At 35.7% G+C, this 26,485-nt stretch overlaps 8 protein-coding genes and 1 non-coding gene across 18 annotated transcripts; 5 read left to right on the top strand and 4 right to left on the bottom strand.

The window, feature by feature from the left end:
• The first annotated feature begins 934 nt into the window (after positions 1–934).
• On the top strand, positions 935–2,716 carry Pold3 (DNA polymerase delta subunit 3). The gene is made up of 2 exons (XM_064118625.1): positions 935–1,285; positions 1,370–2,716. Exons 1-2 carry the CDS (start codon positions 1,217–1,219, stop codon positions 2,714–2,716), a joined length of 1,416 nt encoding a protein of 471 aa, XP_063974695.1. The 5' UTR covers positions 935–1,216.
• Positions 2,717–3,129: 413 nt separating this feature from the next.
• On the top strand, positions 3,130–5,226 carry LOC135161222 (toll-like receptor 6). The gene is made up of 4 exons (XM_064118620.1): positions 3,130–3,263; positions 3,387–4,453; positions 4,616–4,806; positions 4,877–5,226. The coding sequence occupies exons 1-4, from the start codon at positions 3,176–3,178 to the stop codon at positions 5,166–5,168; spliced, it is 1,638 nt and encodes a 545-aa protein (XP_063974690.1). The 5' UTR covers positions 3,130–3,175; the 3' UTR covers positions 5,169–5,226.
• LOC135161228 (protein ABHD13) lies at positions 5,089–8,007 on the bottom strand. The gene is made up of 2 exons (XM_064118630.1): positions 7,472–8,007; positions 5,089–7,077 (listed from the first exon to the last, which is right to left on the bottom strand). The coding sequence occupies exons 1-2, from the start codon at positions 7,641–7,643 to the stop codon at positions 6,215–6,217; spliced, it is 1,035 nt and encodes a 344-aa protein (XP_063974700.1). The 5' UTR covers positions 7,644–8,007; the 3' UTR covers positions 5,089–6,214.
• A 67-nt stretch (positions 8,008–8,074) lies between these two features.
• Positions 8,075–11,044, top strand: LOC135161221 (mitochondrial tRNA methylthiotransferase CDK5RAP1). 3 transcript variants are annotated; one of them, XM_064118619.1, is made up of 6 exons: positions 8,506–8,646; positions 8,714–9,158; positions 9,233–9,553; positions 9,632–9,953; positions 10,300–10,449; positions 10,591–11,044. In XM_064118619.1, exons 2-6 carry the CDS (start codon positions 8,728–8,730, stop codon positions 10,834–10,836), a joined length of 1,470 nt encoding a protein of 489 aa, XP_063974689.1. In that variant the 5' UTR covers positions 8,506–8,646; positions 8,714–8,727; the 3' UTR covers positions 10,837–11,044. The 3 variants fall into 3 exon arrangements, 2 of the variants coding, with proteins under 2 accessions (XP_063974688.1, XP_063974689.1); XR_010298723.1 differs by having other exon boundaries at positions 8,075–9,158; positions 10,310–10,449; positions 10,591–10,731; XM_064118618.1 differs by having other exon boundaries at positions 8,077–9,158.
• Dgo (diego) lies at positions 10,882–17,919 on the bottom strand. Of its 5 annotated transcripts, none has more exons than XM_064118614.1 (10): positions 16,935–17,919; positions 16,295–16,325; positions 15,888–15,993; positions 14,410–14,511; positions 13,972–14,181; positions 13,739–13,837; positions 12,394–13,491; positions 11,884–12,145; positions 11,480–11,725; positions 10,882–11,268 (listed from the first exon to the last, which is right to left on the bottom strand). In XM_064118614.1, the coding sequence occupies exons 1-10, from the start codon at positions 16,936–16,938 to the stop codon at positions 11,105–11,107; spliced, it is 2,322 nt and encodes a 773-aa protein (XP_063974684.1). In that variant the 5' UTR covers positions 16,939–17,919; the 3' UTR covers positions 10,882–11,104. The 5 variants fall into 5 exon arrangements, with proteins under 5 accessions (XP_063974684.1, XP_063974682.1, XP_063974686.1 ...); XM_064118612.1 differs by lacking the exon at positions 16,295–16,325 and having other exon boundaries at positions 16,864–17,071; positions 17,143–17,919; XM_064118616.1 differs by having other exon boundaries at positions 16,295–16,734; positions 17,143–17,919.
• On the top strand, positions 14,947–15,019 carry Trnar-ucg (transfer RNA arginine (anticodon UCG)). The gene has a single exon. It is a non-coding gene; the product is annotated as a tRNA-Arg (tRNA).
• A 243-nt stretch (positions 17,920–18,162) lies between the features above and the next one.
• On the bottom strand, positions 18,163–20,762 carry LOC135161231 (MICOS complex subunit MIC27). Of its 4 annotated transcripts, none has more exons than XR_010298726.1 (7): positions 20,508–20,762; positions 20,061–20,230; positions 19,664–19,806; positions 19,251–19,484; positions 18,935–19,101; positions 18,433–18,588; positions 18,163–18,343 (listed from the first exon to the last, which is right to left on the bottom strand). XR_010298726.1 is itself a non-coding variant. In XM_064118634.1 (6 exons), exons 1-6 carry the CDS (start codon positions 20,520–20,522, stop codon positions 18,293–18,295), a joined length of 789 nt encoding a protein of 262 aa, XP_063974704.1. In that variant the 5' UTR covers positions 20,523–20,759; the 3' UTR covers positions 18,163–18,292. The 4 variants fall into 4 exon arrangements, 1 of the variants encoding a protein (XP_063974704.1); XR_010298727.1 differs by having other exon boundaries at positions 20,061–20,227; XR_010298725.1 differs by having other exon boundaries at positions 20,061–20,239; positions 20,508–20,760.
• Positions 20,763–21,203: 441 nt separating this feature from the next.
• Positions 21,204–22,427, top strand: LOC135161237 (nuclear cap-binding protein subunit 2). The gene is made up of 3 exons (XM_064118643.1): positions 21,204–21,415; positions 21,676–21,996; positions 22,083–22,427. Exons 1-3 carry the CDS (start codon positions 21,353–21,355, stop codon positions 22,185–22,187), a joined length of 489 nt encoding a protein of 162 aa, XP_063974713.1. The 5' UTR covers positions 21,204–21,352; the 3' UTR covers positions 22,188–22,427.
• LOC135161234 (ras-like GTP-binding protein RhoL) lies at positions 22,265–24,636 on the bottom strand. The gene is made up of 5 exons (XM_064118639.1): positions 24,506–24,636; positions 23,993–24,119; positions 23,697–23,811; positions 23,509–23,626; positions 22,265–23,316 (listed from the first exon to the last, which is right to left on the bottom strand). The coding sequence occupies exons 1-5, from the start codon at positions 24,531–24,533 to the stop codon at positions 23,114–23,116; spliced, it is 591 nt and encodes a 196-aa protein (XP_063974709.1). The 5' UTR covers positions 24,534–24,636; the 3' UTR covers positions 22,265–23,113.
• Positions 24,637–26,485: the final 1,849 nt, after the last annotated feature.

The raw sequence follows: 26,485 nt of genomic DNA, 5'->3' as shown, positions 1-26,485 counted from the left end.
GTATGCACCTGTTAACAAGTGATTTTTTTTAATGGATTGTTTCTCAATAGGCGCGATAGATTATTATCAAGAATATTTTATCCTAGTTCTCCTCAAACTCACAAGATGTATTAATTCTGTCACTATATCACACATGAGCAAAACTCAGTCCCAGTAATTGTCTGATTAACTAGGATTTAATTTCCTTGATGACAGGAGACCATTGCAAGTGCTAGTACGAACTGATTTACTGATGAAATGCATCAAGTTTTGAGGCAAAAGTGAATGATAAGACCAATGGGAGCTGTGGTGATCGTCGTCGGTGGTGTGAAGGATTTTCGATTGGTCACCGATGGTTAAATTACAATGGAGGGGGTGATACTAGTGTTATGAGCTGATTTTAATTGGGGAAGTGGAATTCATCGGTTTTCCTGGAAGGGAAAAGGAGTACTAGCCTGAGTTTTGAGGGAATACTATCGATTGCAGACATGTATTGTATGCGGAAATATAAAGAGAAATTAAGAATATATTATCCAAATACTACAGCAACAAGGTATCACGTTTCTAATTCTCAACGTCTGGAAGAGAAAACGTCTCAATATCTGAATACAGAAAACGTACCCAGAAAGATGAAACTAATTCTGTTGATATGACATCTTTCCCAAATAGGTTTATTCAACATAAATTTGAGAACTTTTCACTATCACTTACGTTTTCCGAAATTGGTAGTTTAGCAAATCATTTTTGACGATCTCCCTGTCCCCAAATTGGAGATCGTGGGTCAGACTTGGAATCCTGAACATTTTGGTTCTTTATATTGTCATTCAAAAAGAAGTCGACATTTGAATGAATAACCTTCCCTATTGTAAATATTGTCATTTGTCAATATAGGTGGACCGCGGCGGCCATGGGGGTCTTCAGGGGGTGGGAGTATTTTCTCGCGTCATGAGAATTCACCCGTTTTGCCGCCATTTCTCCCCACTACAGCAAGCAAAAATATTCACGACGAAATGTTTCTTTGCTGTTATTTTTGGACGAATTACTGATCTAACTATTAATTAATTTATCACACCGATTGAGTTAACAATTTTGGAATAAATAAAGATAGTTGAGAAGTCAGTTGGATAAGTGAACTGCTGTGATTTCGGGAGCAGAAAGGAATTCGCTGTGTGAATGGTTTTGCTTGGTCGGTTGAATCAATAATAATTTATTATTAATCGTTAATGTAATTATCAATATGGTAAAGGCTCCGATGGAAGTTTATCGACAAGCCTTGGCTGGATATATTCATGATGAAGACAAATTGGTGAGTTAATTCTTCATTAACCTCAAAATATTTTACAAGGTACTCATCACAAGGAGTACAGGGAAATTTTCCAATGTTTCTTAGGTGACTTATAAATGGTTAAGCAAGGAGCTGGAGGTCCACGTTAACACAGCGAAGGAAATCCTGGCAGATTATTGGGAAAGACACAAGGACGATGGAATTGTAGCGACAGTGATGTTAATCGGTAACCTAAAAGATGGTGGAATTCGAGTGGAAGTTGTTAGAGAGTCTGAGATGGAGGAAGCCGGTAAGAAGTACGAGATGATAACCTCACAGCACTTTTACAGCCTCCAGAAGACTCTGCCAGACATTCAATCTCTGGTAAACACTGGAAAAGGTGACACCAAATTTTCAGCAATAAAACGCAAAGAAAACCTCATCATCAGTGATGAAGAGCTATTTTCAAGAAGATGGGGATCTTCTATTCAGTATCAAGCTCCTTTCGATGAGAAGAATCAACCCCCACCCCCTGCCGAAAAGGTGAAGGAAATAGTGAATCCGTTGAAGAAAGCATTTGCTAATTCTAAACCAACAGAAGAAAAAGATAAAGATGAACAAAAAGAGAAACATAAAGATATGAATAAACCTGAAAGTAAAACTGAAACTAAGAAAATTTCCCCTCCGGGTAAAACCAGGGATAAAAAAGGCGGAATTTCCAAGAAACCTGTTCAGTCCGCCCAGAAAGGATTCAGCGCTCTTTTTGGAAAAGTTCAGAACCAGAAGAAACCTCCGCCCATTTCAAATGGACTTAAACCACTCAAAATCACAATAACACCGCTACAAGAAGATTTAAAAAGTAAAAAACAAAGTCCAATGGATGTTGATGTTATTGAAGAAAAATCTTCACCAGAAATTGCTGAAAATTCATCTACTTCTTCTTTGGATGCGCTGGAAAAATCATCGTCTTTGGAAACTAACCAAATGAAAAAGAAAGTGTCACCTTCAGGAGTCAAAAAGTCGTCCACCAATCGTTCCGCAAAATCGGAAAATTCAACTCGGGGAAAAAAACGGGACCGAAGCCAGGATTCTCAGAACGACTCGAAAAAACGAAAAAGAATTGTTATGGTATCTGACTCAAGTGAGGAGTCTGAACCTGAGGAGGATCCTGATCCCTTTGGAACTTCCCTAAGAGAGGAACCACAAGAAAAACCGAAATCCCCATCACCTCCACCGGTGCAGAGAATCGGAGGAAAAAAGAAAGTTCGAAAATTTGTGGACAAACACTTTGTTGATGAGGAGGGATTCATGGTTACGAAAAAGGTTCAGGTTATGGAAAGCTGTTCTGAGGATGATGAGACTCCTGAGCCCCCTAAGGAGAAGAAACCGACTCCTCCAAAGACATCAGAAATCTCAAAACTCAAGAAGAATACAAAACAACCGTCGATAACCAATTTTTTTTCGAAATCATGATTTTTCTTTCGAACGTTGAATTAAAGCTATAATAGTACATTACGCGGCTAGTGCGGCTTACTTTCCAACCGTTATACTCATTGAAAAAATTGTTACTGCACTTGTTGAATAATCTACTATTTCAATAATAGCATAAACAATCGATCTTATAGGAATTAGAAATCTCATTCTAATAGACGATTCCAAGTTTATAAATCTTCTTCGTGAGTTTTTTTATTGCTTGGGCATGTGAGTCACAGGGGATCAGTGTTTGGTTGTAAAAGATAGCCATCAGATTATAGACTTCGATCAGCGGTACTGTGTGACGCAGAGATAAATCGTTATCAGGAGTTGATATCTTTTCAGAAAGGGAATACAGTCATTTTGGAAGTAACTCTTGTACATTGAGTGTCGATATAGTTTCTTACATTTGACCCTCTATGCCTCTTACCTCGAACTCGTACATTTCAACTGTGCAAAATGCAACAAGTCTTTGCTCTTTTCCTCATCAGTGTGATACATTCATCAAGGTGTGATCTGTGTAAAATATGCGAGTGTTCATCATCAGGTATTATGTGCAGAGATCAATAAATACACATTGAATATTATTAATGCAAAAAAATAAGTAAAACAGAATGAATTTCTTCGATATTATTTCATTTGTTGGTGGATTTTTTTTTTTGGCTTCCAGGTGATTTAATTGAATACGATTGCGGTGGAAAATTGGCACAAGACAGTGATGATTTCGAACTACTGTCATTCATTCTGGAAAATCCACCGAATAAATTGATTTTATCGAATAATTGGATTAATGATACATCATTGGAGAGAATTAAATACCTGACTGGTTTAAACGTCCTCGTTCTGTCTCATAATAATATTACGAAAATAGATCCTGGAATTTTCGAGTCGCTCACTAAACTGCGGATGTTGGATTTATCGTGGAATAACATAAAAAATTTCGATATTCAGGCATTAGCCAAGGGAAGATCTCTAGAATACCTTGATTTGGGACATAATAAAATTGAAAGTATCAACGGCTCATTGACTACTCCTTCACCAGCTCTGAATGGCCTCTCTTTATCGAATAATATAGTAAAGGAACTGCCGAACAATTTTACGAATAACTTTCCTAAATTATCGACATTAGATTTGTCAAATAATTCCTTCACTTCATTCGAACATTATCCCTCCAATATTGACGGTCTAAAGTCTTTAAATTTGGAGTATAATTACCTCAACTCAACGATTATCCAAGCCAACATTCGAGAGTTGCGGATGGGATACAACGAATTAACATCTTTGCCCACAAATTTAACTGTCGAATCGTTGAGTATTGAAAATAATCAAATTCAGGAGATCCATCATGATGAGAGATTGTTCAGTACTTTGAAATATTTAAACATCAGTGGTAACAGCCTGTCGACGATATCAAATTTTAGCTTTCCAATGTTGAAGACTTTGGATATTTCTAATAATATATTTGTGTCGATGCCTGAAAATTTAATGAGCCTCAATTTTCCGAGTCTTGAAACGCTCGTCGTCAATGAAAATCCAATCAAGGAGTTGAAATTTTTTAATGAGCTGAACCTTCAAAATTTTATTATGAAAAATACAACTTTGCTCAATGCCATATACGATGATGCACTCGAGAAATTGAAAGGACGTAACGGGGACTGTATGAATATCACTATTTCTTGGAATAAAAATTTGAAAACCTTTGATGAAGACTCGATCCGTGAGTTAGACATTTGTTATGTAAGTATCATAAATATTCAGATGTATTTGTCTCAATTAACCTCCAGGTAATAAAGTTGGCAACAGCATCCAAAGTCCTTCAATTCCCTATAACAACAATACTAATTTTATCAAACTTATGATTAGTTTTAGCAAGTAATTCCCCTAATCATTGATTTATAGTTAGACATCAGTGAAAACGGCCTGACCAGAATGTCCCAAAAGCTGGAGAAGGTTTTGAACGGAACATTGCCAAAGTATGGAGTGAATTTACAAGGAAACCCTTTCATCTGCGACTGCAAATCCGAGTGGATGCTAGAAAACTTAGTCCCCAAACTTTACGCTCTCAACCCTGACCTTCTGATTGATCTCAAGTAACAGAGAATTTTTTCCATTTATGTTGAAGATAAAGGGGTAACAGATGGTTTAATTTTCTTCCTGTAGATGCGCCAGCCCAAAAAAATTATTAGACCAGAGAATGGTCCATTGGATGAAATGGAAAGGCCAGGTTTTTTGCGACGATGACCTAAACAGAAATGAATTCAGCCGACTCGAAGTATTCGAAGGAAATGACCACTTTTTCCACAGAAAAAATACAATTACCCTCAAGTCTGGAAGTGGGATGCTTTTAATTGTCATCAGTGCAGCTGTCAGTGTTTTACTACTGGTAATAACCGGCATAGTCATTTCTCACAAACTTGCGGTAAAAAAAAGACGCTCTAACCGACGATTTTAAATAATCTTTTTGTTTTGCAAATAAAAACTGGTAAATTAAATAAATAAAAAAACAGATAGATGCGTGTTCACACGACAGACATACCCTCTTCATTAAGACTCATATTTTTGATACTTCATTTGGCAATTTTATTTTTCCTTACATTATAATGATAGAACACAAAATAAATATGATTTGATTCGTCGTTCTTTTTCTTGGGTTGGCAGGAATCTAGAAATATTACACCTTATATCTGTTCTTATTTATGACAATAAACTAGAATTGACGTTGAATCGATTTTATATACAGAAGAAAAGAGCGCGACAACATGGATTCTTGGAAATATTTGAAAAGACAACATGAAAATTTTAATCAACGGATTTATAATTATTTAGAGAACCAATGAATTCGTCTTGTCGCGTTAATCCCTAAGTGTAGAATACTCTTATTTAACTAGGAAATATCGATATCTTCTTCTCGGTGATATTTACAAAATAATTTAAAAATCTAATTTTCACTCGATATCTCCAACCTCTTTTCTACCAACCATATAAACATATTTATTTGTTTCCATGTTTCGCTGACTTATATGAAAACTCTTTCCATACACCTCTATAATACTCGGTGAAATTTATGTTATCTCGTACAAACTCTTCTCCTTACAAAGAGATACACTGGAGGAAGTTTTTTTTTGTATTCAATAAATAAGATTCTTAACAAAATTGGTAATCTATCTGTATCATCACAGCAATATCCCCCGGATCATTAATAATTTTTGGTTTATTCTGTTGTTAAGTGGAATGCATAAGTGAAAAAAAAAACTTATAAAACTTTTGCCAAAATCTAATATTCTATTGGAGGACACATGCAATGAAAAATTGGTTAGTGAATTATACATTGACGAAAGCAATGTTAACCTCAAATCTAAGAAATAACTGGTGTTAAAATGACTTGCCACTAATTAAAAAAAAATTCCTTCGTAGACAGACGTTATTCCACTTAACTACGGACCTCATGAATTATTGTTGTGGACGCAATTTGTATAAAATTCATAGTAAACTTCAGTACTAAATATCATCTATTTGATAGACGTGACTAGCTGGCATTCGCATTGGTGGCTTTTGTCTAAGTTCATTAATGAATGTTTGCAGATGTTTGTAATAACCATCTCGATTCCATGTTTCATTGTGTGTGCCCCCTGGTATCGAAATTAAACGTTTGTACGAGCTACCACATTTTTTATGCAATTCTTTCATCATATGTGGTGGCACAAGTTTGTCGGATAATCCTGATATGAACAATGTAGGAATTCTCAGGAAATGTATCTTTCTCACTGACATGAACTGATTTTTGTAGCAGATTAATGGTAAATGATGGAGCAATTTTGAGCTAATCAAAATTGAGGCCATGTCAGGAATACTGGTGAATGTATTCTCCAAAATAAGACACCAAATTTTTGTTTCATTATCAAATTTCGTTGCTAAATCAACAGCGACTGCACCACCTAAAGATCTACCAAAAACTATAATTTCAGAAGTATTTATATCATTTCGAGCTGTTAAAAAGTCAATTCCTGCTTGAGCATCCATGTATAAACCCTCCTCGGACGGACTACCTTGGGAGAGGCCATATCCTCTGTACTCCAGCATCAAAACATTGCAATTAGCATTATGATACAATCCCAATACATTTTTAAGCCTATGACCGATATTTCCCGCATTTCCATGCAAGAACAATATTGTCGGGGAGCGTTTAGCTTTTTCTCCTGATTGGACTATAAAAAACATATGTAACAGAGTACCGTCCCGTGTGCGTGTGTAAACACTTTGATAAGGTAATTTAAACATCGAAGGCGCCGGCACGTAGACCCGAGAGTGTGCTGGTAAATCCGGCCGGTACAGGAGTTGGTCCTGTGTTTGATATAAAACGCCTGGAAAATATCGATATGCTCATTATCTTCTGCTCTTTACATAAATTCATGCTAAGTGATATTCACTCTTTGATATTAAATTTCTTCAATTTGTTTTACCAAATTGTTATTGTTGAATATTGAAGACACTTAATTTGATCTTACTGGCTTTTTCCATATATATTATTTCATTATATACCTCAAGTATCAACAGAATAGATGGATTTTTTAAACACAAAATCAAGTTTTATTTACATCGACTCTGCCCAAAAACGTAATAATTTACCTAAATCCCTAAGGGAAAGGATGAAGAGTCACTCTAGCAGTGATACAGCCGTTAATCAAATTAAATCTTCCCCGCCACCGTCTTATAAACTCATCACGATGGTTAACGAACTAGTCAAAGCGTAAATACCTGTCGTCGCAAAACACAGAAGAAAGAACGCCAATATGCCGCCGTACAGCCAATATAGCACAATGCAGAAGAGTATGTAAGCTCCAGAATACGCCCAACACTTCATGGCAATTCCCCCGAAGAATCTGACTAGAGCACTGCGAGATAATCTCCCGTGAAGTGACATCTTCATGGCTCAACTTTTTCTCCTTTTATATCTTAATAATATGGGATCACATAATAATTCATTTTTAGTTATGAGGCGATTGTCATTCTAACCTCCTCGGAGCAACGATCAATTCGCCAACTTTCGATACTCCAAGAAAAATTCATTATTTTTTAATCGAAAATTAGTTTGTTCCAACAATCAGTGGAACAAGACTATTCAGCTCGTGTTGACGTCAATTTCTCACTCATATTCGTCGTATCAATTGTTGTTTTCTTCTATCATGTTGCTACTTGTTTGGGGGGAAATTAAATTTTTCCAACTACTGCTGTTCGAGCATGAATAACGCACAAAGCCAGAGACGACGTTCTACACACAACTTTTTCTGTTTTTTAAGAACGGGGAGCCCCCCCCCCCCCGCCCATCTATCGCTAGCCGAGAAATCTAGTACTATATATAAATACCGGTAATAGGGACCCTATAGGTATTTTCAACTGCAGCTTAAAGAATTTCAGGTTATATATACAAAATACAGTATGAATTTATTTTCACGACAATTCACTGATCCAACCTTTAATTGCAAATAATAATTCAGGCGTAACAAAAATCTCATAGGTGGAAAAAAAGACAAGTAAATGAGAATTTTCTAAAGTGTTACAACAGAACATTTTTGATACTCGTAGTGAGAAAATGTCATATATGGTGATGAACAATCCAACCTCTAAACATTATAACCTCTAAATCACGAAACATAATGAATTTCTAATTTTTCGTAATTATGAGGGGATTAAGATACGTACCAAGCACATCTCGTGGAATTCTATCACTAATCTGGCAGAGAAAGGGTCGAATTATTGCTAATCCCTTGCAGTTCCACTACAATAAATTTCATTGTTCAGCAAACCATGGAGCCGATTTCGAGCCTTTAGTAAAAAATTCTGAAGATGTTATTAATAAAAAAAATAATCGCTTTCAACAAGGGCCTGATTTAGCAGACTTTATCCTTGCAAACACCAAGAACCTCAATATTGTAAGCCCCCAAAATCATCCATATTTAAAAACACATTATGGGCCTCATCAGAAAGTTTACTTCGAAGTTTATGGATGTCAGATGAACGTCAACGACATAGAAATTGTCTGGGCTGTATTGAAAGACCGTGGATATAGGCGAACGCTGGATATCGACGAAGCAGATATTGTTTTGATTATGACCTGTGCCATAAGAGAGGGAGCGGAGCAGAAAATCTGGACCAGAATTGATCAGTTGAATGCATTAAAAAAAAAACGAAGACAACTGACGAGTAGAGATACTTTGAAAATTGGTATACTCGGGTGCATGGCTGAGAGACTGAAAAGCCAGATTTTAGAGAAGAGGAAAGCCGTGGATCTCGTGGCAGGTCCGGACAGTTATCGTGATTTACCGAGACTTTTGTCTATTGTCGAGAACCATGAAACTGCAATTAACGTTCAACTATCAATGGAGGAAACTTACGCTGATGTCACACCTGTCCGGCTGAATCCAGACTCAGTTTCGGCATTTGTGTAAGTTGAAAGAGTTGAAAATTTTTTATGAGACAAAATCAATTGAATTAATTTTTTCTTATACTATTATTAAGCTCAATCATGAGAGGATGTGACAATATGTGCACATATTGCATTGTCCCCTTCGTGCGAGGAAGAGAAAGATCCAGGCCACTAGAGAGTATCGTCAGTGAAGTACAACAATTATCCGATCAGGGAATAAAGGAAATCACGTTATTGGGCCAAAACGTCAACAGTTACCGAGATTTATCACAATATCAATTTTCCCTCGGTGATAAAAATACGACTCATCTTGCTAAAGGATTTAATACGGTCTACAAAAATAAATTGGGTGGACTCAGATTTGCTGATCTTCTGGATAAAGTCTCACTGGTTAATCCCGAAATGCGAATTAGGTAAATTCTCAGGGCCCCCTGCAGTTGTTACTGAACAGATTTTCAGAAAATATTCACTAACCTTCATTTATATTTCAGATTTACATCTCCACATCCAAAGGATTTTCCAGATGAAGTTCTTAACTTAATAGCTGAAAGACCAAATATTTGTAAACAAATTCATTTGCCAGCACAGAGCGGCAATTCCGCCGTTCTGGCGAGAATGAGGCGAGGATATTCTCGTGAATCTTATCTGGAATTAGTTAAACATATTCGCAATATAATACCACAAATCAAACTGTCGAGTGACTTTATTGCTGGATTTTGCAATGAAACTGATGAAGAATTCGAGGATACCATGACATTGATAGAAAATGTTAAATATCATCAAGCATTTTTGTTTCAATACAGCATGCGAGAGGTAACATTCTTATTTATATCAAACATTAACAACATTAATTAAATTAATAATTAAGTAACTTATCATGTGAGGTCATCATCATTTTGTGTCAAATTACTCAATGCTTAATAGTCCGATATTTTTCTTTTCCTACGAATGATTCCTGTACAAACATAAAAAAAAAAACGAAATCAATTTTTCCGTTGCCCATTTATGAAATTTCAACACTATTATTATTTTGATAATTTCCTTAGATATTAACATTATTATTTTACAATTATACTGTTGTTATGCTTTTGAACATGAGATAAACAAAAATAGGAAAAGAAATGTATTCAAATGTTTTGCATTTATTACTTTGTTCTAGAAAACTACAGCTCATCGAAGATACAAGGATAATGTATCATCCGAAATAAAAAGTCAACGTTTAACGAGAATGGTACAATTATGGCGCTCACAGGTGGAGAATTTAAATAGATTGCAAGTGGGAACGCATCAGCTGGTTTTAATTGAAGGGGTAAGGCAACGCTAAGCAATTTTTCGTGGAAGATTAAATCCGTAATCGTTTTATCTCACATAGAGTTAATGTCGGTATCAAATTAAGATTATATTATTTATTAATTTTGCAATTTATCGACTAAACAATCTTCTTCTACAGGCGAGTAAAAAATCATCTCGTGCTTTGCAAGGCCGAACAGATGGCAATACTCGTGTAATAATCCACGATTCAGTAATTCCTACTGACAGAAAAACCGATGTATCTAAGATGATAAAATCAGGGGATTACATTGTTGCTCAAATCTGCGGCTCCAATTCCAATACACTTACTGGAATACCTCTATACCATACAACAATTTCGGAGTACACCCGACAACTGGGAAATCAAAAACAGTGTCACAATTGAGAGTTATTTTATACAGAGAAAAGAGGAAAACAGTGTTGTAATCAGTTGAACGTTGTGTATATATTTTATTCAGACTAAATAGATGTCTCTGTTTTACGATAGATTATGTATTATGGCGACAATAAATCTAATCACTGTAGTGAGCTGAGCTCTTAACTGCTCAATACTTCCTTCGAATTTTACAATAAAATAATCAAATGACTATTGATTAATTGATTGATTTCCATTCACTTTTTTCATCAATGTGATTAGTACGATTTTCATTTGCCTAGACAAGGCTTGCTGTACCAATATTAATGGTCACGTTATCACCACTCCCTTTATAAACTGTCAGGTCCTGTCCTCGTGGTGGTTCTAGTAGTGCTGCATTATGTTGATCATCTGGATAATTTATTTGGATGGATGGTAAACCGACATCACATTCTAAGCGACCTGAAAACGGATGAAGCTTTTAATTGGTTTTGATGCTTGATGTTCTAGGAAGGGTAACTAGATTGAAGCGAATTTTATTACAAAATAAAACTATATAAACAATTTATATAGCATAAATTTTTATTCCTTTTGATTTTGTGTTTTCATCATTGCATTTTTAAATCATCAAAGTATTTTTATTTTTCCATGCCTCAAAAGTGAGTGTACATACCTGATAAAGAAGGAGACGCACCTTTGCTCGATCCATACATTCTCGTACTATAGCCAGAATCATTGTGCGTGTCATGAAACGGTAGAGTGGGACTGTAAACTGCGTTACGAGATCTGTACGGCATTTTTGCAATGGAATCATAATGAGAATTTGTCAACACCCTCTCCAAACCTTTTTGGTTGCTCTCATTTAATTTTGAATTGCCATCAATATCGTCTCCTGTTTCACTACTCTCGCTTTCATTACCTGATATGGTGAAATGAAGATTATAATACATGATAAGATAGATGAAAATAACGGGACTGTTTATTTGAGAGAAATTGGAAATTGAATGACGGAAATACACGAAGGTTAAAGGACCCTTTACAATAGTGAGAAGAATTTCCTATGGATTGGCCCCTCACCTTGACCTTCCCCGGGCCACTCTGTGAATGCAGTACCCTGTGGCTGAACTCTCTGTCCCGGTGAGTATTGACTGGCATCAGGACTCGTAGTCTGTCCACTGCCCGCAGATCGTATCGCTCTCCAATCATTATGATTACCCGGAACTTGTTGAAAACGTTTTATCATTTCATGAACACTCCTGCTTGGAGAAGATTTCCATCCTTCATTCATCTCGCTATTAATTTCACGCGGTACCGCCTTGTCACTATAACTTTGGGACATCTAGAGGGGAAAAAAAAATATATATATGAGTAATTTTATCAATTTCCCTCTCTGGGTTTGAGGCTTGGAATTTTTCAAATGCGTCAAGTTCTTATAGATTTTTGAAGATGTCAAATAGCTATAAATTATAGGGAAATAGTTGATGGTCTTTTAAAATCGTTTTAATATTTAAGTACAAAGCTCAACCGGAGAATTAAAAAAGCCCTGCCTCAAGTCGGACTTGAATATGAAATTATCATAAAAATCACCTGATGTTGCTTAATTTTGTTATTCAAACTTGTAGTCGGTGATGCAGCTGCTCCCAAAGGCGAGGTTCTGTCCCTCTCAATGACTCCATCAAAAGTTTCATTAAATGTTTGTGGGACATGCGGAATCCTTAACGTCGGTATGAACCCACCCATTGAAATGTCCCTGCAACTTAGAGTCAGTCTCGGAATAGGTGGAATATCAAGGTTATCCAAACTCCCCTTACGTTCATTAGTCTCCCCCGGTATTTCAAAGCTTCTATCCTGAGGTCTTTCATCAAGAAGATTTTCGAGTGATCTAGTTCTTGTTAATGTATTTGCATCTCGGTTAACAACTTTAGTAGGCTTCTCCGAGTGTCTTCCAAACTCTCCTCGATGTATTCTCCTTCGCAAATGACCATGGCGCTCCTCACACTTGGATCTCTCTGCCGCGACAGCCCTAGTAAGCTCAGAAATTTGACCTCTCGTTCTCTTCTCCAGGTAGACTACCTTAAGGTCCAGCCGCTCGTGTGCTTGATCGATGTGCGCCTTTAATTCCGCTTTATCACGCTCTAATTTAGCCTCTATATGCCGGAAAAAGGGTGCACAATAGCAAGTATATCCCACACCAACGGGGCCCTTTCTTATGTTGCCGGCAAGGTCTAAATAGTACTGTTCGCCTCTAGCCAATGGAGCTGAAGGTAGCGAGTCAAGTTTCGGCTGGGGAAAGGCCTCGGAGTCAGGGTAATAGTGGCAACCATAAGGCGACCACTGCTTACCGATCACATTTTTATGTTTCTTCTTTTCTTTTTGTGCTCCTCCATCTCTGCTACCACTCGTTCCACTTCCAGGTATCTCTCGTTTGTTCTGGCCTTTTGGAGGATTCGTTTCTAATGCCGTTTTACTATCAACTTTGTCTTCACTTTTAGAGCGCGATCGGCTCTTACTGCGATATTTATTTATTATTGCGAGGATTTCAGTGAGCTTTTTTCGTTTTGCTATATCCTTTGCTGTTTCTCCCTGCTTGTTACGGAGTGAATGCTCGCAACCAGCTTCCAGCAAAATTCGGGTGAGTTTCCGTCGGCTCATGGCTGCTGCAATATGGAGGGCTGTGTCACCGTTCTAATGATAATAAATTTATTGGTGAAATTTAATACAACTGCCTTCCAGTTCTCTGTTAAAAATTTAAGTCACTAAAATTAATGTTTAAATTAATTACTAATCTCATTGTGTTTTATTGATTATTTAATCATTATGTTTTTTGATAATTAGTAGGCAATGATATCTTTTATAACAAAGATCACGTTTTTAATGAAAATAACAGGTTAAACTAATGTTGCTTTTATTCACAAAAAAATATTGTGCTTACTTTATTTTGTTCGGACACTCGACATAGTCCAGAAATCAGAATCCTAGTGACTCCTGCGTGTCCATAACGTGCTGATGTATGAAGAGGGGTATCACCGTACTATGAAGAAATATGTGGATAATTCGAAAGATTTATTTAATGGAGTGAGATAAGAGATTACCAATTATCGTTGCGTTTTATCTCGTACGCAGTTTCAACATTAAATAACTCCAATCTATACTTCTCCAACTTACGTTATTTTGCAGATCAGGATTACAACCGGCAAGAAGGAGTTCTCTGCAAGTCTGATTATGGCCATTTTGGCACGCAAGATGCAGCGGGGCAAATCCAGCAATATTTCTCGCATGAAGAGGGGCACGTTGTGTCCCAAGGGCTTTAGCCAGTAGAGCGACGGTTTTGCTGTAGCCACGCCATGCGGCTTCATGCAGTGCTGAGTCACCGTGCTGAAAACCGTGTCAAATTGAGAGACAATACCGGAACCGCTAATCACATTTAACTAATCCGTATGGCTGACATTATATGAATAAAGTACTAGGCAGTAATCATTTCCATACCGTACCATATACATATGTAGCGAACTAACAAACAGAGATACTGCGTGCAGAACTCAAACTCTCTCAGGAGACTTTAAAAATTACATTCATTTTTTAATTAAAAAATTAACTACTTACGACATTATCCTGATACGATATGTTCGCTCCATACTTCAACAACAGCTCAACCACCTCCAAGTGACCTTCTGCAGCAGCTTTTTGCAGAGGACTAATACCAGACTGTAAAATAAGGGGAGCAAAGACTGATAAAGAGACATTTCACTGATAACTTTTTTTAGCTGTTCCTGGCCAATTAATATTCGCCAGTATTCGATACCATGAAATGCAACACAATTACTCCAATTTTTACATTAATTCCCTAGAAACTTCTCAATTGTTTAAATCAACATTTAAAAAAGGATGAATATTTTTCTGTGAGTCCCCAGGTGAGTTTTTCAGAAGAGAAAACAAAATAATAGATATTGCGAGGGGAACTTTTCACTTGGAAAAACAACTTGTTCAATATCTACGAGTGAAAAGGATTATTGCTGTGTTAATAGATATCCATATTCAATAGTTAAAAATACCATCCTATTCGTTGAATATAATGTCAACGTGAAATAATGTGGTTTTGTGGGTAACTATATGGCAATCGGGGATTAAAAACCTCTATAGGGCCGTGTGGCCTAACGGATAAGGCGTCGGACTTCGGATCCGAAGATTGCAGGTTCGAATCCTGTCACGGTCGAAAATTTTTTTTTCAGATTTTCAACGGGAAGATCTACTCATTTACCTGAACTGATAAAATTCATCATTAATTTTTTTTTCTTTCATCTCTAAATGGATGAGATACCACTAGAATAAGAGCTCCTACTCGAAGAATAGAATCTGATAAGTAATTATCTCCCATTGAGCGTCTTTAAATTTTTTAGCAATACCTCAGAATGTTAGTTTTATGTAGATGGTTTTCCATGTATTGAGAACGAAAAAGACGGATTTGTTTGTTGGAGGAGATATACGAGCATATGTACTTTGTATAGCCCAGAGAAGCTGGACACTACCTCATTTATCGATTCCACCGTGGGTATGGAAAGCTGAGGAGAGCACGAAAAATGCTTGACTTGAATGAACAGATGACTACTACTGGCACTACTGGTATGTTGGTATGTTCACATTAAAAAATCAATATAATTGAATCTTGAGACATGAAAATTGCACAGGGAACAAGATCCATATACGTTTGTGAAATTTCAAAGTTTTCACTGGACTTTCCAACTCATTGAAAAGTGATGATGATGAAGGGAAATCTGGAAGGGTATGGAAGAGGAAGAGAATGACAGAAAAATAGTGAATGTTTTGCGTCTTTAAATAAGTAAGAATGAAACTTCATTGGCTTTACTAATTGGACATTGTAGTGTAAGGAAAGGAAAGCATAATTTCAAAAGTCGCCTGTTTACCCGGCTTTAAACCATATGAATGTCACTTTCACATGGTACGAAGAAAAAAAAGAGTAGATAAACAGGAAAAGAATGAAGAATAATGGTTTTTATAGTATATTCGATGAAAATCGAACGAGTCGAATCCATCAGCGGGAGAGCGAAGGACGGGAAACTCACCTCATCCGGGAGCGGTTTTATACCGTCACTAAGTAGGCGTGCGAGTAGCGCAATTTCACCACGGGCTGCTGCCTGGCGCACTTTTTCTGCCATTCCTATCACACATCTGCAAAATAGAAGAATTGAATGAATAAAGAGTCTTCAAAGTGTTACCAGGAAGCTGGAAGAATTTTAGTAAATGAGAAAATAGTGCCAATGAGAATTACGAAGAACAATCAGAAGGATATTTTCAGGGGAATTTTCAAATGTGAAATATTTATAATTCGTCACCTATGGAAAAGTCCACTCTAATATAATATATAAAAAGTAGGAAATTAGTTGTGGTATGTGTTGAGAAAACTAATCAATCAAGTTATTGCTCTTTAATATATTATATCAATTAATGGAATAAAAATCCATGAACTTACTGTTGAGAGAAAATGTCCAGGGGAATGATTTCTGGGGAAGGAGGAAGCTATGTGACATAAATGACAAATAATCTTATAGAAGACTAAGGTTCGATTTTACGATTTTAACTTTCCGGTAGAGAGCCTCTCGCCTCAACTACCAACAACCTATACATATATTTATAGGGATTTTAATTTGACTCAGTAAATTTCAATGGACAACCACGTGCTAAAACCGGGTACTGCAGACATGAGTGCGAACTTCTTTCGTCATTCCTTCAACTATCGTCGGGCCGGGTGTGCGGAAAATTGTGTAGTGTGACAACGTCAAGATGTTTCATTCTTTCTGCTCTCTGTGTACATTATTCTTCTTCTTCTTCTTCTTCTTCTTTCATATAATATGTTATTTTAGCCAAATCGAGAGCTGATCCACTCATCAGTTTTGTACATTATAATGTGAACTAATTGTTACACATGTCAATCAATTCAACAGATTAAACAACATTTTGATTGAATAATTTTCACTTAACTAGTCACCATCAGAAGCAACAAACATATAAATTCAACTGAAAACTAATGACAAAACATACTGGAATGAACAGTGAGAATATGGTTGAAAGTATGACGCCGTAGATTGCTCCACCATATTTGAATTACATACGCATACACGTACTGTGTTGCTCTTTCACTCAGTGAAATTGGCGTTGCACTTGGAATTATAAGCGGAAAGAAAAAAACTTGAGCATTCCCATCCCCAGCTGCTAGTCTGCAATGGGCCCCCCTCCTAGATGATAATTACTAAAAAAATAACTTTCTTTTTCATTGATATTCTATAAGTGAAAACACCATTAATCACTGACAAAACATACCATCCAAATAATTTAACAATTACAGAAAGGGAATAGTGAAAAAAATATACAAGTCAATTGTAATATCCATTGTTCATTATTTTCACTTCACTTCACTTCAAGGGTTTTGTTGATGAAACGAGAGGACGCGACACTCCTACCCATACATTCAAGTCACTCGACGATACAGCTCCACTTACGAACTACTGAGAACCATCGTAAGTTCAACGTACCGGCGGCAGTTAGTTATCAATATCTGGGTCAAAGTCTTCTGCTCTAGTGTAAATTAGCAAATAACAATACTCCTTTTTACACTGTTTATCTCTCACTCCGCTTAATTTCTCTACTACTCAGAATCCTTCAACTTCATCTCGACCAAAAGTTTAACATGTCGCGAATCATCACTACCGATTTTCTCCAGTTTTCTAATGAAAATATTTGCATTTGAATATTTATTAATGTTCCCCAAGGTCGGTAAGTTGCAAAAATATAATCCACATCATGGAGTGGATGGATAATGCAGGTTAAACAGAGATCTTGGGTGGAAATGAAGGAACGAGAGACAACGAGAGACTGAAAAACTGCACTCTCAACCTCAACGTAATCTACCTCAAGCTCTTTTTCTGATTCCTTCCTATCCCTCTCCCTTTCTTCCCCCTCCACAAGAACACTTGTAGACTTATGGGTGTTTCTTTCAGAAGGCTGTAAGGCTGTTATACTCATCGATGGGCATTTTTTTCCAAATTAATTTACATCAGCTACCCTAAAACTTTCCGTTTTTATCCATTCTTCGATATTTTCCAAGACTCTTCAACTCATTATTATTTATCGGGATAGAGTAGAGAAATACATATGAAACCCTCAATGAGGGCTCAAGCCCAAGTTTGCATCAGCCTTCTTCATTCAAACCCAAAATAATATCCTTAATTGAGCCTTAAATGTCATGATTTTATTCAAGCCAGCATTAAAATCAACATCGGTCGATGATTCAATAATTCCATACGTAACAGCAGCATAGTAGCAGGAATATTTTTACATAAATTGAAGTGTAAGTTATATACAAGATTTTATTAATTCCAATGATCTGTATAATTCGTTATAAATTTTCTTCATTATTGACAATTACTTTTCATTCGGCAGCTACCAATCAGCTAAATACATCGTCTTTACATTATTCCTTTTTGTTTTGGAGTTGGGGTGAAACCGCTTCTGCTGATGTCTTCTGCAAAATAAAATGCTTAATTCTAAATGTGAATCTAAAATTTATTTAATGGATTGAATAAACAAGCAAAGCCTTTCATGATAAATTACAAATGAATTTTCGCCACCATCGGTTAGTTCTTTCAACTGACTGTAATTGCTTTGGATTTGGCACTTCGATTATCTCTTGTGAATCCTCGGTAGAATTCAAATCGTTAGATTTAGAATTATAACCATATTCGTCTTTTTCACACTCGCAATTGCTACCTGGACAAAAATTTCGATAGGCAAAGTATAAAAATTTGTTCTACTATTTGAATAATCGAGGAGCTTCCTCATTTTTAATATGTTGGAGTATGGTGGTAGAGATAAATAAGCCCTTCGACTTTGAGACTTTTAAAATTATTATTAAAAATTCCGGCTTTTCTCTGTACAGCTAGCAGGACATTTACAGTATGAAACATTCCAAAAATCTGAAGCGAGCCCGAAATCCATTACAATATCTCGTGATATCTACACTCGAGAGTATTGATCAAACTGACCAAGATAACGGAAAAAGGATAAAGTTGATTGGGAACCACAGGTACAGTAAATTTATAGATCTCACATGTACCTGTTCTTGCGCACCATCAGTTAATTTACTACCTAGTGAACCAACACTAGAAACAACACTAGAACCTGTTTCAGAAACAATATTAATGATATCTGAAAATGATGACGGCATTTTGAATAATGGCAATTCCGGCCAAGGTATCTCCATTTGTTTTTCCCCTGGTTTGACTGGAATCAGGTTAGAATCAAATATCAGAATATCATATAAAATTTTCGTGAATTCAATCACATTTTTACATTGCCCAGAACAAATAAAGAGGAATGAAAGATATTAGGATATTATCATTGGAGGCACTGCTATAAAAAAAACAACCCACCTCCGTATGCAAAATTTATAACGATATTCGCATAGTGCTTTGCAGCAACAATACTCGCTTCTGTCTGCCTTGGATAACACACAGCGGCGATTCCTAGAGCACCAGTTGTTGTATAAACGAATCGCTTGAATTTACCGCCTCGAAGGCTGAATATCAATCCTGTGAGACCACCAATTGCTACGGCGCCAACTCGAGGTAACGTATTCGTTTCTTCTCGTAAATACTCCAGCATTACTGCGAAAGGTTAATTATCAAATTCATTCTGGAATTGTTGAAATTGTTGGAATTGCCAATGACGCCAGATCTTAATGATGATTTTTCGGCATACTTCAATCTTTCATTCACTTCTTTGTCTTATTTTAAGATAGAAAGAAAGATCTTATACATATATTTTTTATCTTGTTCATATTTACATTGACTGTGTTCAACTCCTGTCTGAAATTTATCACTGACTGTAGTAGTGACAGTTGTATATTCATTCAAGACGGCCTGAACGTTCTTTCGAATAGTACCAAATCCCTGCTCCAACATGCTCGATGAATCTTGATTGTTAACGCTAGAATTGGATACATATTACATTATAATTAGTTGAATTTCAGAGACAGTGTATTAGCATAATTACTATTGTATGAAATATATGTGATATTAACCACTCTCTTCATAGAATTAGTTGTAGAGAGAAGAAATATGACAAAAGAACTATTAAAAAAGAGTGGGCCTATTTTAACACATTTCAGTGAATATTGATGTATAAAACCTGACATATTGCATGAAGTTAATGAATTAAGTGATTAATTAGTTGTACTTTACCGTGGAACTTGTTGACTCCCTGATTCATACACGTAAATTGGAAGTTCCGAGGGGCGAATCAACGGTTTCGTCAAAATTTCATTACTGCATTCCACTGGTTTATCTGGAGATGCTGGCTGAGGTTTGGCCATTGGTACTGCCGCGCAAAGCCCACCAGGCATCAGGAACTTCTTGAAGAGCTTTTATCATTAAAAAATTGAATATAAAGCTCAGACAATTTCAATTTTACAACATTAATAAATATTTCTTCTGTGTCTCTTGACATTTTTTCAATTTTTTTTAGTAGGACCAGATTTTTCAGAGGTCCACCTTATCCAAGATATCCACATTAATGTGCTGAAGGGAATAGAGAATTTTTATTACCGCAAATCCAGAGATGCAATTATTCTACATTGACACGGAGTATTTGTTTATGATATTAGGAGACATTCCTGTCATAACCTTTACCTGAATTCTCTCCATTTTGACAGTCTATTCGGGGAGCAGCAATAAATTGAAAAAAAGATAATTAAAGTTTCAAGTTAAAGATCCAATTTGCCAAAATAATATCACTCAGCATTCATTCGTATCGTGTCATCGTATTTTCTCATCGTCACAGTTAATAAATATATAATTTTACAAGAATTTATTTCAGTGGAAAGTTATTAACAAAACAACGACATCGAAAATCAATGGTGGTCATTCCGTGAAAATATGGAACTGTGGAATTGGACTTGCACATGAGAGACAAAAAGGGGAATAAAAAAAACTCGAATATAAAAAACTCCGAAAGCTTAAATAATTAAAAAGCAAATAAGATAATTTTAATTAATGCCAAGGCTCACTCGAATTCCAGTGCTGCCTAATTCTACAAGTATTCCGGGCTGAAAGCGATCGCAGGGATCCACTGGGTCGTTACAGGTTACGTCTTTTCCAAACAAATTACCCACAGTAAAATCCAAAATATGATGAATTACATGGTTCATTATGCCACATATCCATAAAACTTTTGTTTAAAAAACTTTGCTTGACTCGGAAATTTCTCAGTTATTCAATTTTCAATTAAAAAAAATGCATATTTGTTAAAACATTTAAAACCCGCGCCATCTTTGAACTCTCTAGTTCTTTTCCTCTCTATTCCGACATTTTGAACCCCGTGGAGCGGCAGTGGTTGTTAATTTGTTAGTCCCTCCCGTCATTTGTCTAAGGCTTGATAGACTGAATGCTTTCTCTTTGAAATAAATTTGCGTTTTTCACGGAAAAGCACAAAAAATTCAATTCCAGAGGATTGGTTATCTAGGACAAGAGCAAACATGACTGCATTAGCTTCGTCAACATCAGTGGAATTGAGCTCTTACAGAGATCAACATTTCAAGGTACATATATGTTATTAAGATAACCTATTGCGAGCAGAAATTGGTAGGAACATCATTTCCATTTACTATTCAGTATGATATCAAAGGTTTATGAAGAAAAAAAAAATCTTTCCACATTAATGAAGCACATTTTCGGGAAAAATAATATTCGTGGCGATTTCTCATTGCCACTAATTCGAGTTCTGAACTTTCAATGTTTTCATAAAAAATAATAAATTTTACACATTAAGAATTATCTTTTAATATTGAGAATATTTCAGGGCTCTCGTGCTGAACAAGATAGGTTACTTCGAAATTCTTCAACTCTCTACGTCGGGAATCTATCATTCTTCACGACCGAAGAACAAATCTACGAATTATTTTCAAAATGCGGTGATATTAAGAGAATTGTCATGGGATTAGATAAATACAAAAAGACACCTTGTGGCTTCTGTTTCCTCGAGTATTACGTGAGAGCTGATGCTGAAAATTGTATGAGGTATGTTAATGGCACAAGACTCGATGACAGAATAATTCGAACTGATTGGGATGCTGGATTTATGGAAGGACGGCAATATGGACGTGGAAAAACTGGTGGACAAGTAAATTCAACATTTTTTCTTATTAAAAAAATCCTTAATTGGTCTTTTTTTTTCGTTTATTAAATTTTTTATTCCTTCATTCCCAGGTTCGTGATGAATATCGATCAGATTTCGATGGTGGCAGAGGTGGCTATGGTAAAATTCTGCAACAAAAAGTCACTCCAATGGGCGACGGAGGCTTCACAAGATAAAACATATGAGGTTTTCGTCATCCATTCACACAGCACAAGAGAGTGGTTAATTTCCGCCAACTGATCCTCTTAATGTATATTTTTTATTCGTAAGTTCATTTAGATAATCATACTCGTTATTCTCATATGATTCATCTCATTCATTGAAAAGCCAATTGATAATTGGATACATCTTATTATCTATTCAATTGACATTGTAACTGAGAAAACAAAAATTGAAATAAAATTATGGAAAATAAAGTGTAGCCGACACAACATTATTTTATGTACAATTTTTGTTACTCTTTATTGAATGCGTATAAAAAGTTAACTTTCTTAAAGCATTAAATTGTTGCTGTGTGAAATAATGGCAGAATCTTTTACTCTTCAAGGAAAAGGCAGTCTTAAATTACAGAGGAAACAGTGAGTGGATAACTCGTCGTGATAACTAACGATTAATTTCAAGTTTCCTCTCTAATAAATATATTTCCTAATATTGGTTAATTAAAAACACTCTGAAAAAATTTAGCTTTCCTCTAAAAAGATGTTAATTAAATTAGCGATTGGAGATCATTTTCGATTATCAAAAAGAGAAAACAAAAAAAAACGATCACTTTAGTAAGATAATTCACCCGTGCCTCAAATAGGACTTAACGTAAAATTATTCGACATCGAGAATGAATACAAATAATCATTTGAACATTTAATTGAAAATTTGATTTGAGAATTCAAATTATTCACACTTGGAGGAGTTTATTTTATGTACAGATAAGGCGCATGAAACTCTGTGTGAAAAAAGTCTTTGGTCACGGCGTTTTTCTCATCGTCCTAAGCAAAAAAACTCATAGTTTTCGCACATTTAGAGAGTCAATTTTTATAAATTGAGATAAGAAGACTGGAAACTTATATAATTCAATCTCAATATTCAAGCGTGGAACAGGTCCAATTTACAGTATGCAGCATAACTTTCTCCCAGGTGGCTTCTTCAAAACTGCTCTGATTGCTTCGGTAAATACAAGCTGGAGATTTTCTTGATTCATTGCTGAACATTCTACATATCTTGTCGCGTGAATTCGTTCTTTCATTTTTTTACACTCTTTCGGGCTTATCACTTCGACTCCTGTATGATGTCTTAAATCACCTTTCGTACCTGAAATTATGAGAAAATAATGTACTGAATTTTATCTATATTTATTAATTTGAAATGGTAGAAAAATGCGTAAAAATATATTTTGAACAAAAAAAATTGTCAAATTAGGTTGAAACTGTTTTTCTTTGAGCAATTTTCTAAGAAAACTTTAAAAAATTCAAATAAATTTCTTCCCCAAGCCTAATTACTTACCTACAAGAACGATTGGAACATTAGGACAATGGAATTTAATTTCTGGATACCATTTACTAGCGACATTTTCAAAGGAACTTCTTGCACTTATTGAGAAGCACAACAGGAAACAATCCGTCTGGAAAAGCGATGGAAATATTATCCACAATTATTAATCAGATGAATAAATTGGATACGTATTGACTCACATTTGGATATGAAAGTGGCCTAAGTCTCTCGTAGTCCTCCTGTCCAGCTGTGTCCCACAAGATCATATTAAACTCCTGTCCATCCACAGTAATATTATCCGAGTAATTATCAAACCTAGTACAACAAGGCAGAAGTTAAAAACTACTGTAATATCATTCGTGACATCGTAGCGTGCTAATTTTTCCCTAGTTCGAATAAGGAATTCTTTGTGAGAGAGAAACATCGAGAATGAAAGTTGAAAAGAGATAAATTTTCTCATCGTTACGTGAATGGTTTAATAGATAGATTATCTTACACAGTAGGCACGTACTCCATGGGAAATTTTTTCTCAACGTATGTGATGAGAAGGCAGGTCTTACCTACCATACCATCGCCTACTGCTGTTATTTTTATTGGTCTTAACCGAGATGCCATTCCTTTTCCTGTAATTAAATGAATGGATCTGGAAAAATGACAATAATAATTTAATAAGATTTTTTGGGTAGATAGATTTTCTGGAGGGACGTAAGGGAGCGGCTATTACGTGTGCCGGGCTGTCACCAATCCAGTGGGGATCTATGGATGTAGCTTTCTACTATTCTAATATATGTATATAATGTAAATGTCCCTCAGCACGTACGTTTCCCGCTCGGGCGGCGGGATGTCATCTCCACATCAACACTATTATTATTTTTTTGTCTCAACATGTTGTGTTTTGTGCTTCCGAATGATAGCCTTGTGTTTGATCAATTTTTGTAAATTTTAAATTTCAAATCTTGTATCTCAAACCAATTTTTATTAGAGATTCAAATGTAAAACTATGACTGACCTCTTCTATTGCCACCTTCAATCGTCATTCATGCAGCTAAATTGTCGAAATATGCACGGGATTCTCAATGCCTTTTCTATCCTTCTACTGCTCCCTGACTTTTCCTTCTTCCTTTTCCAGCCTCATTGCACCTATTAAAGAACAAAAATTGAAAATTAAATTACCAAGCCCATGACAGCCAGGAATTTGCTTATCAAGAAGAACCAATTGATACGGATGTAGTTTTGCGTGGGTTGTTAAAATATAATCATTAACGCATTCCCCGGACTTTTGAAGCGCGCATGGCTTTATCTGGAACGCCTAGAGAAGAACGATAGTCTCTCCAGTTATGATTAGTTTAAGAAAAATTAGAAAAAAATGGAAAAATTTAATTAAAATTGTAAGTTGGAATTGAAGTTGTTGGAATGACGGATTATTTACCGCTATAGGGAGAAGTTGCTCTACAGTTTTTCCCCTACGATTATCCAAATTTTATGAAACCGAATGTGGAAATAAATCACCAGAGTCTAAAAAAATTTCGAATGCTGTAGATTTTTTCCTTTTAACCGCGCAATAAGTTGGAAAATTTTCTATATGGTCCCGTAGATTGTTATTGTTCTGTCACTTTTATACAATATGACTCTCCGTGCGGAAAACGGACGCACATCACGATCACGGATTGTTCGATAGGGGATTTGTAGATACGAGTCAGATAGCATATGTCACTGTGTCGATCATAATTAATTAATTGAAACACTCGGCTTTATGACACGATGTCACAATGCTCCTGTATTTCCTAATTTGCTCAACAACTGTCACCCACACACGAATAGCGGGTGTAAAAGGTCAATTACCTCGAGGGTCATATTTCTCCTGGTATACGAAGATATAAATACTAACATAGAAAGAATAATATATTTTATTATGCGTGTAGAAAACGTTTTTTTGGCTAGTGGAAGGTTTAGAGTATAAGTGAAAAACTAGTGACATTATTCCATAAAAAAACGTTTTTTGTCACAATATGTGAAAATCGCCGTATTAGTCACATCGAGCATTATTAGATAATTGAGTAAATATACTCTAAAAATATGGAAAAAATGTGTGTAAAATTTTGTCTCTTATTGAGCAATGTATGACTATTCCAAGTATTGATTCAGTGCTAAGTCATGCGTTTAGTTCATTGCAATAAATAAAGATGATTATACTCTTTGTAAAAATAATATTAGTGCCACGTAACATGAAATGGTGATAAATGTGTAGGTTGATTAGGTTTAAGGGTGTGGCGAGTTTTAAAGATAGTCAATCTTCACCACATCCTTCGAGCCTGTATCCATTAAATTCGGCAGTAAAAAGCCTAATTAAATGACGGGTAAAATAAATAACATGGATTTTCAAGCCTTTTGCAGTATGTCTCTTTGACTAAATTCAACAATTCAATCACATATCTTCTTTCACGATGGCATCGTCATCGCAAGGCTATTCATGGCTTATCGCTATTTCGTCCTGTTTCGTCACTCGAAATATAATGACCGCACAATGACTTCAAATAACTAGGAAACTAAAAATTCTTTGAACAGCCGGATTTCTCTGTTCCTCTATGTATATGTATGTATGTATGTATGTATCGAGCATCGTAAGATATTGTAAAGCAGATAGACCGATGATTCGTGAATGATAATGGTTCTGCGATAAGATAAAATTTGTCAAAGCATGATAAATTGTCACGTATGTTATTTATCAAAAAACTGTGTTGATTGTGCACTCTCCTTGTCAAATTAAAAACACTTGACATTAATTAAAATAATGATCTACCCCTCTATCGATTTAAAGAATTTCATCATATGGAGTGCAAAAGTTATTTTTTAGACAGACAATATGTAAACCGTCCCTTCTTTACACATTGTCATGAAAAAAATTGTTTGACACTCGTGGAAAGACTAGTTGCTTTGGGGAAGAAATATGAGTGGATGAAAAACTTGTTTCCACACTAGTAATGAAGTT

The sequence above is a fragment of the Diachasmimorpha longicaudata genome, chromosome 4 (assembly GCF_034640455.1).
Source record: "Diachasmimorpha longicaudata isolate KC_UGA_2023 chromosome 4, iyDiaLong2, whole genome shotgun sequence".
NCBI classification, from domain to species: domain Eukaryota; kingdom Metazoa; phylum Arthropoda; class Insecta; order Hymenoptera; family Braconidae; genus Diachasmimorpha; species Diachasmimorpha longicaudata.
This window is presented reverse-complemented; position numbering and strand designations above follow the sequence as displayed.

What these genes read in the sequence shown, in the direction of transcription:
- LOC135161234 (XM_064118639.1), bottom strand. Translation starts at nt 24,533, where the DNA reads ATGACGATTGAAGGTGGCAATAGAAGAG. An exon ending in GGCCACTTTCATATCCAAAT is followed by an intron (nt 23,627 to 23,696) that starts GTGAGTCAATAC and finishes TCGCTTTTCCAG; the next exon opens with ACGGATTGTTTCCTGTTGTG. An exon ending in TGTTCCAATCGTTCTTGTAG is followed by an intron (nt 23,317 to 23,508) that starts GTAAGTAATTAG and finishes TCATAATTTCAG; the next exon opens with GTACGAAAGGTGATTTAAGA.
- LOC135161222 (XM_064118620.1), top strand. Translation starts at nt 3,176, where the DNA reads ATGCAACAAGTCTTTGCTCTTTTCCTCATCAGTGTGATACATTCATCA. An exon ending in ATGCGAGTGTTCATCATCAG is followed by an intron (nt 3,264 to 3,386) that starts GTATTATGTGCA and finishes TTTGGCTTCCAG; the next exon opens with GTGATTTAATTGAATACGAT. An exon ending in GACCTTCTGATTGATCTCAA is followed by an intron (nt 4,807 to 4,876) that starts GTAACAGAGAAT and finishes TTCTTCCTGTAG; the next exon opens with ATGCGCCAGCCCAAAAAAAT.
- LOC135161231 (XM_064118634.1), bottom strand. An exon ending in TATAAATTTTGCATACGGAG is followed by an intron (nt 19,102 to 19,250) that starts GTGGGTTGTTTT and finishes ACCTGATTCCAG; the next exon opens with TCAAACCAGGGGAAAAACAA. An exon ending in CTGATGGTGCGCAAGAACAG is followed by an intron (nt 18,344 to 18,934) that starts GTACATGTGAGA and finishes TTTATTTTGCAG; the next exon opens with AAGACATCAGCAGAAGCGGT.
- LOC135161237 (XM_064118643.1), top strand. Translation starts at nt 21,353, where the DNA reads ATGACTGCATTAGCTTCGTCAACATCAGTGGAATTGAGCTCTTACAGA. An exon ending in ACAGAGATCAACATTTCAAG is followed by an intron (nt 21,416 to 21,675) that starts GTACATATATGT and finishes AGAATATTTCAG; the next exon opens with GGCTCTCGTGCTGAACAAGA. An exon ending in GTGGAAAAACTGGTGGACAA is followed by an intron (nt 21,997 to 22,082) that starts GTAAATTCAACA and finishes CTTCATTCCCAG; the next exon opens with GTTCGTGATGAATATCGATC.
- Pold3 (XM_064118625.1), top strand. Translation starts at nt 1,217, where the DNA reads ATGGTAAAGGCTCCGATGGAAGTTTATCGACAAGCCTTGGCTGGATAT. An exon ending in TTCATGATGAAGACAAATTG is followed by an intron (nt 1,286 to 1,369) that starts GTGAGTTAATTC and finishes AATGTTTCTTAG; the next exon opens with GTGACTTATAAATGGTTAAG.
- LOC135161228 (XM_064118630.1), bottom strand. Translation starts at nt 7,643, where the DNA reads ATGAAGATGTCACTTCACGGGAGATTATCTCGCAGTGCTCTAGTCAGA. An exon ending in TCTGTGTTTTGCGACGACAG is followed by an intron (nt 7,078 to 7,471) that starts GTATTTACGCTT and finishes GATATTTTCCAG; the next exon opens with GCGTTTTATATCAAACACAG.
- Dgo (XM_064118612.1), bottom strand. Translation starts at nt 16,919, where the DNA reads ATGGTGGAGCAATCTACGGCGTCATACTTTCAACCATATTCTCACTGT. An exon ending in TAAAACCGCTCCCGGATGAG is followed by an intron (nt 14,512 to 15,887) that starts GTGAGTTTCCCG and finishes CTTATTTTACAG; the next exon opens with TCTGGTATTAGTCCTCTGCA. An exon ending in TATCGTATCAGGATAATGTC is followed by an intron (nt 14,182 to 14,409) that starts GTAAGTAGTTAA and finishes CACGGTTTTCAG; the next exon opens with CACGGTGACTCAGCACTGCA.
- LOC135161221 (XM_064118618.1), top strand. Translation starts at nt 8,395, where the DNA reads ATGAGGGGATTAAGATACGTACCAAGCACATCTCGTGGAATTCTATCA. An exon ending in AATCCCGAAATGCGAATTAG is followed by an intron (nt 9,554 to 9,631) that starts GTAAATTCTCAG and finishes TTTATATTTCAG; the next exon opens with ATTTACATCTCCACATCCAA. An exon ending in AGCTGGTTTTAATTGAAGGG is followed by an intron (nt 10,450 to 10,590) that starts GTAAGGCAACGC and finishes CTTCTTCTACAG; the next exon opens with GCGAGTAAAAAATCATCTCG.